The sequence below is a fragment of the Arvicola amphibius genome, chromosome 1 (genome assembly GCF_903992535.2).
Source record: "Arvicola amphibius chromosome 1, mArvAmp1.2, whole genome shotgun sequence".
In the NCBI taxonomy this organism is placed as follows: domain Eukaryota; kingdom Metazoa; phylum Chordata; class Mammalia; order Rodentia; family Cricetidae; genus Arvicola; species Arvicola amphibius.
Window position 1 is genome coordinate 109770173 of NC_052047.1, and position 8033 is coordinate 109778205.

An 8033-nucleotide genomic window follows, 5' to 3' on the forward strand; every position below is an offset into this window, starting at 1 on the left:
ACATTTTCTTAATCCATTCTTTAGTTGAGGGGTATTTAGGTTGTTTCCAGGTTCTTGCTCTTACAATTAATGCTACTATTAACATAGTTGACCACATATCCTTGTAGTTTGACTGAGTATCTTTGGGTATATACCCAACAGTGGTATTGCTTGGTCTTAAGGTAGATAGTTTCCTAATTTTCACCATACTGATTTCCAAAGTGACTGTACAACTTTACACTCCCACCAGCAATGAAGGAGTGTTCCCCTTACCTCACATCCTTTCCAGTATAAACTGTCATCAGTGTTTTTGATCTTAGCTATTCTTATAGGTATAAGATGGAATCTCAGAGTCATTTTGATTTGCATTTTTCTAGTGGTTGAAAAATTTATTGAGCATTTCTTGAAGTGTTTTTTGGCCCTTTGAGATTCATCCATTGAGAGTTTTCTGTTTAGGTCTGTACCCCATTTTTATTGGATTATTTATTCTCTTGATGTCAAGTTTCTTGAGTTCTTTGTATATATAAAAGATTAGTCCTCTGTTCAATGTGGGGTTAGTGAAGATCTTTTCACAATATGAAGGCTGCAGCCAGGCGGTGGTGGTGCACACCTTTAATCCCAGCACTCGGGAGGCAGAGGCAGGCGGATCTCTGAGTTCGAGGCCAGCCTGGTCTACAAGAGCTAGTTCCAGGACAGGCTCTAGAAACTACAGGGAAACCCTGTCTCAAAAAACAAAACAAAACAAAAAAACAAACAAAAAAACAATATGAAGGCTGATGTTTTGTCTTGTTGGCCATGTCTTTTGCCTTACAGAAGTGTCTCAGTTTCAAGAGGTCCCAATTATTAATAGTTTTGTTCAGGGTCTGTGCTACTGGGGTTATATTTAGAAGTGGTCTTCTGTGCCAGTGCATTCAAGTTTACTTTTCTCTTTATTTTCTATGTAGTTTAGCATGGTTGGTTTTATGTTGAGGTCATTATCCATTTTGACTTTAGTTTTGTGTGTGGGTGATAGATATGAATCTATTTACATTCTTCTACATGTTGATATTCAGTTGACTAAAGAGATTGCTCAGCAGGTAAGACTATTGTGTTTCTTATATGAGACATTCAACTACATGGAATTAGTTGATGGAGACAAAATGTGTAATTTAAAGTACTTCAGTAACTTTGTCTGTCATGTAAAAAGGTATCCCAAACATAGGAAAATCAATTAAGACAATGTTTATAATGTAAAGTTGGAGTGGTGTATAGTTTAAAGGAATTTGGGGACCAAGATCAAGTGGACTTGTCTCTGGCAAGTAAGCTGGCAGGTCCCTGAGATGTCAATCAGCTTCCTAAGCAATGGCCAGTGACATTAGATGTGGTCACTTTAAAGGATCTGGGTATTTTAGGGCCTTTTTGCCACAGTGGGGAGACCAGAAGCAATGTTAGAAATTCAGGTCATTCCTGAGGCATGTAAACCCTTGTGCCATTAGTAGCTCAGATTCTGTATTGTACATGTAAATCCACAGTGACTGTGACAGCGTGCACAAGACCTGTGCAAGCACAAGCCAGATGAAACCCCAGCATGGGCAGGGGAGATGGGGGTGAATTTCCACCCCTTGCTGAAGTCTACTGAAAATTGATGGCTGCTGAGATAAGAAAAAACAATTTTCTTTAATGGCATGATCCTATACATGGATAGAATCTCCCTCCCCCCACAAATGATTTCAGTAGAAACATAAATTGGCTTAATAGTTTTTTTAAAAACATAATAATACATAGTTGGTTGTGTAGGAAGGTGGTGTTGATGTGGGAGGAGATGGGGTAACTATGACTAAAATACGTTATGTAAAATTCTCAAATAATTAATAAAAATAATTATTTTTGAAAGTCAGAGATAGTAAATGAAAGAAAGCCAATGTTATTCTTTTGTATATGCATGTGAGCACTCAATAATCTGAAATATTGATGTATACATAAAACTGTTAAGTCTGCCAAATAATTTGTTATATCTTATAATTAACAAATGGAAGTGCACTTGTATTTAGACAAAAGTAAGAATAAGGATTAACAGCATCCGTGAAGATTATTTGTACTTCTGGGAAACAAACTGCTCAATAGACACTAGAGAATGTGATAATGATCCCTGGTGTGTTCCAAGACACATTTGACTCTCTAGAGTCATTAGAGAGATCACCTAATAATGCAAACAACAATAAAAGAAAGTTTAGAACTGTATATTGTAATAACTTCAGGATTTTGTCTGCAATCTGAACTGATTCTCATTTTTATGAGGTAAGATAAAGGCTTTTGTGAATAAATCTGGTTTATTAATTTCTCTTTGCTGTTTCAAAATATGTATATGTACTCTCAAAATTGTGTCCACAAGCTATCATTTAGAAATAGACATAATCAAGTAGTCAGTTAACATCTTTGATTGAGTTAAAATTTTCTTTAAATTAGCTAAAATCAAATTAAATTATTGTAGCTAGATAGGCATAAATTAGTTTGCCAATAGTTCTCATTTATACAACTGTAATACCAGAATTCTGCACATATTTAACCACATATAAACTTAGCACTCAAATATAATGTTTAAAAAAATAATATTTGAAATGATTTGACAGTTCTATATCTGAAACACATATTTTGTGTATTACTGAGTACCCCTAGCATTGTAAACACTAGACACTTTGAATAATGACTAAGATACAAAGGCAAAAATCTTGGGAAGTGTGTCACCCTGGCCCATAGCTATGTCCACTCTTTAATTGTTTAGTACCAAAATGTATTCCCTAGTAACTATGCTGAAACTTTCCTTATTTTATTTCCACATGCTGCAGTTAGAGACTATTTTTGTACTAGGAAAAGATTTTATGCTGATAAATAAACAGTGTCAAAAATACTGGTCTAAATATTCATGTGATATTTTGTATAATAAATAGATTGATATTTCAAGTGGAAAAATAATGACTTAATTGATATTATTTAGAATGGTAACATTATGCAAAAATTTAATTTCAAATTTCTTTCTATTTCTTCATTATCATTTTGGTAAGATTGTATAACTTTGTTGATTTTTTTTAAAGTTTTGCTAAACAGGCAGACATTGTAAACTATATAAATGACTAAGGATCTTTTTATACATTGGCCATCAGAACTGACAATCTAGCCTATTTTTTTCATTTACAATATATCCAACTCTATTACAAATACTAATTAATTTCTCTTGAGGAATAGTTTCAAAACGAATTAACAAAATTAAACCTGAAGATTTACATTCTGATTTCATTACTACATAAACAGTCTTAGGTAAGTTACTGGATATTTTCCAAACTAATTTTCTCAATTACATGTTGGGAATAATAAAAATACTTAAATAACTTCATGGATATTTAAATAGAGTTAGATATAAAATGGTAATTCCGTGTCCATCATCTAGTAAGCATAGCATAAATGTTAGGTGCTTCTCAGGTTCCAGTGTCTCATCCTAGACACACAAGATTTTTTTGCTATGCCAAGACAATTTTAAATAGTCTCAAGAACTTCATTTTTTTAATCCTTTCAGTTAATGTATATCTATGAAAACTCACAGTGTATGAAGCCTGATTCCTGTTGCTTCAGCAAAAACTTTTGAACTATAGAGATTCATTACACACAACTTAAGTATTAGAACACAATTCTTACTACAAAATAAACAGAGTTCTAAGTGATTTTTAATAGCATATTTGTTTATAAAATTTCCATCTATGAAATAATAAATATGGTATATTTATCAATACCTTCATGTAATGTCTCCCTCACAGCCTTGATCTGACAGCAATTTCACTGTCCATGGCTTTCCTGGACTATGGGAACAACACTGCAGTGACAGAGTTCATTCTATTGGGCTTAACAAAAGACCCAGTCCTTAGAGTCATCCTCTTCATCATCATCCTGTGCATCTACCTGGTGACCGTGTCTGGGAACCTCAGCACCATCCTTCTCATCAGAGTCTCTTCCCAGCTCCATCATCCCATGTACTTTTTTCTCAGTCACTTGGCTTTTGCTGACATAGGCTACTCATCTTCTGTCACACCCAATATGCTTGTCGGCTTCCTGGTGGAGAGAAATACCATCTCCTACTTTGGATGTGCCATCCAACTTGGTTCTGTTGTCTTCTTTGGATCAACTGAGTGCTTCATTCTGGCTACTATGGCTTATGATCGCTTCATGGCAATCTGCAACCCACTGCTTTATTCAACCAAAATGTCCACACAAGTCTGTGACCAGTTGCTCCTAGTTGCTTACATAGGTGGTTTTCTTAACTCTTGGTCTTTTACTGTATGTTTCTATTCATTAGTCTTCTGTGGCCCCAATGGAGTCAATCACTTTTTCTGTGATTTTGCTCCATTAGTAGAACTCTCCTGTTCTGATGTCAGTGTCTCTGCAGTTGTCCCCTCATTCACAGCTGGATCCATCATTGTGGTGACAGTATTTGTCATAGCCGTATCCTACATCTACATCCTCATCACCATCCTGAAGATGCGCTCCCCTGAGGGCCGCCAGAAGGCCTTCTCCACCTGCACCTCCCACCTCACTGCTGTCACTCTGTTCTATGGAACCATCACCTTCATCTATGTGATGCCCAAGTCCATCTACTCCACAGACCAGAACAAGGTGGTGTCTGTGTTCTACATGGTGGTGATCCCCATGTTGAACCCACTCATCTACAGCCTCAGAAATAATGAGATTAAGGGTGCTCTGAAGAGACAGCTTGGTAGGAAAGTATTTTCTTAGAGACACATGTTATTCTGTGGAATGTGTTACTGTGATAATACACACAAGCTCTAAAATTAAATTTTTTTCCTTTGAATCTTTAAATACATCCACATTCTTCACTGCCTCAATGCTGCGTCTCATGAGATAACTCTACCTAAAATGTGCTTTTCTCTTCACCTAAGAACTATCAAGTCACAAAAATTAATACAGCTTTCATCTCACTTATTTTGCATTAGAAATATTTGCAACCTACTCTTCAAGAAAATGTATAACATAATAAAATATGATTAACTATCTCTTCTTGTTCTGTAGGTCACAAAACATTTATTTTATTTTATTGCAGTTTTGTCCTGTGTATCCCTTTCTCCACATCTCCTATACAATTACCAAAGGTATCATCTTTCTATGAGTTTGAAGTTTAAAATATTTTACATGCAACTGAGATTCTGAAATGTTTTTCTTTCTGCATAAGGATTATTTTAAATAGCACGAAGAGCTCAAATTTCATCCATATTGCTGCAGATGAAAAGAAACTATAGAGGCTGAATAAAGTTAGTGTATGTGTAGGGTGTATTTATGTCTGTGTGCTCCAATTTCTTTATGCATTCATCACTGGCAGTCACTTAAGTTGCCTTTGTATCTTGATGAACTTGAATAAAATTATTGTGGTAAATGAGGTATCCTCATGAATGACTGACTTAATTTTATTTAGATGTATACCCATAAATGGGATTCTATACCAGCTCTCTAGGACATATGAAGGTTCTACTTTTTCTTTTTGAAGAGTTCCATACAGTTCACATAATGACCATGGCAATTATATGTATAGCAACAGTGTAAAAGGGCTTTGTTTACCATACCAACTCTCATCACACATGCCATTTGCCTCTTCTTTGGTGTGTCAAAATTGATTTCTACTTTTACACTCATAAGAGAACTACACAATAGCATAGTTGATCAAATTCCAGCTCTCTTTCCAAAGGATATTTGAACAGGAGGAGGAAGTATGAAAATGTGAACAAGAGCATGTTTTTACAGAGTACTGCAGTCTGAAGCAGCTCCTGGAAATGACAAATCATTTCCAGGCAGTTGGGCAGGAGAGGCAGATGATAATGAGTCCCAGAGAGCCTCATAGTGTTCACCAGTCACCTTCCCTTTAGAAAGTCCACTGCAGGTTTCAACAATAGCTTTTTTATTGGCTTCACTATTCCTGATGACTATGAACACAGATTAAAAATTTCTGAATTCTCATTGCCATTTGTATGTTTTTGTAGAAAAACATCTATTCATCTTCCTGTAAATTTCAAATCAAACTATTTCTTTTCTTGCTACTGAGGTTCTGTATATCCTTATCTATTCAGATGTTAAGTATAATCATATATCAGTTATCAAATATTTTCTCCAAATTCTGTATACTACCTTTCCTGTTTCTGTATTATTTTGTTTGATGTGAAAAATATTTTTAGTTTAATATGTGTATTTGATTTTGTTATTTGAGTTTCTGGTATCAAAACAGAAAAAAAATCATTCACAGAGTCAATATCAGAAACATAAAGCAAAGAAAATCCAGCCTACAGACCATAATCCCAGAGAATCTAGACAACAGAGAGAGAGACATATATGGATCTCATAGGAAAGAGAAAAAGACAAGATCTCCTAAGTAAATTGGGAGGATGGGGGAGGGGTCCTGGGAAAGGGTATAAGGAAAGAGGGGAGGAAGGGAGGAGAGCAGACAAAAAGGCATAGTGCAATAAAAAAGAAAAATAAGTAAATGAATAAATGCAATATAGTTGATGGTAAAGATTAATCATTACAGGATATTACTAATAAAACCCTTAGGAATATTAAAAACTTATTTCTTATATTCTATTCTTACTTAACTAACTCAATGAATTTTCCAAATTCTTTTATTTTACTACAAACTTTTTACTATTTTTAATTTAAATTCTTTTAAATGCAATGTATTTTGAGTACCTTTATGTCCATTTACCTGATGATGGATATCTGGGCTTATTTCTGAGGTATAGTGAATAAAATGATAATAAACATAAATATGTAATCATCTCTGTCATAGAACACAGAGTCCTTGGGGTATATTCCAGGAGTTGGTATAGTTAAGTAGTATGGCAGTTCTAGTTTTAGCTTTTTGAGAAATCTTCAAGCTGATTTCTGTAATGGCTACACCAGTTATCCTCCCACAAACAGTGAATAATGATTCCCCTTCATATTCCAGCCAGTATTTGTTTACATTTCTAGATAGAAACACAGTAGACTAGGATAAGATAGGCTTTCAAAGAGGATTTAATTTGCATCTCTCTGGCTAAAAATTATAAATTGCTTTTAAGTATTTATTAGCCGTTTTTGCAGCAAGGACACATCATAATGTCTCTGAGAGGCCATAGTGCACCACTGGTGTGGGAAGTCCTTCTGTGTATGTGTTGCTTTTATTAGTTAATGAATTTAGAAGCTGCTTTTGGCCAATGGCTTTACAAAGTAATGCCACATTGAAAGAGAAATATAGAGAGAATAGGCAGAGTCAGGGAGATGCCATGGATCCTCCAGAGGAGAAAGAAGCAAGCCTCCAGCCAGAACCTGGCCAGTAGGCCACGAGTCTCATAGTAAAATATAAATGAAAAGAAATGGATTAACCAAAGATATAAGAACTAGCTAGCAATACTCTTAAGCAATTGACCAAGCAGTAATTTAAATAATAAAAAAAAGTGATCCTGGTCAGAAAAGGATTACAGATATGCAATAAAGACAGATTCAGATGAAAAAGGCCTCTAAATGGGTAACTTTGTTGGATAAATGCTTGAGGGGGGAAGAGTATAGACAGCAATAATATAAAAGAGTACAATCATAGATTAAAGTAGTAAAAATGATAAAATAAATATTAAACTTGTAGAAAAATAATAGAGTAAGAAAAATAAGTCATGTAAAGATGGAATATACACAGAGCGTCTGGATTATGTATATTATTGTTTCCTTTGAATTTTTTGACTGTGAATAAGTTAAGTACAGAGACACATTTCATTGTAAACCCACATACATATTTTAAAGATAACTTGTCTTCAAAATTTGGGTCTAAAGGCATGTTACTTTGGAAAAGAGGTTCTGCTCTTATTTCCATAAGGATAGAAAACAGTTGATTCCTTACTGACTAATGTGGTTTAATGGACCAAGACCATCTGAAAGGTTTCCATGAACACCCCAAAAATTACTTCGCCCAATAAACAGCAGGAAGTAGTTTGGGGAGAACTATGTACTAATTCCCAAATATTGTTCATAAATGTTTGTTGACATTTAAATGG

The 8033-nt window shown here is 34.7% G+C and overlaps 1 protein-coding gene across 1 annotated transcript; it reads left to right on the top strand.

The window, feature by feature from the left end:
- Nucleotides 1–3795: 3795 nt before the first annotated feature.
- LOC119818676 (olfactory receptor 478) lies at nt 3796–4740 on the top strand. The gene has a single exon (XM_038336367.1). It carries the CDS (start codon nt 3796–3798, stop codon nt 4738–4740), a length of 945 nt encoding a protein of 314 aa, XP_038192295.1.
- Nucleotides 4741–8033: the final 3293 nt, after the last annotated feature.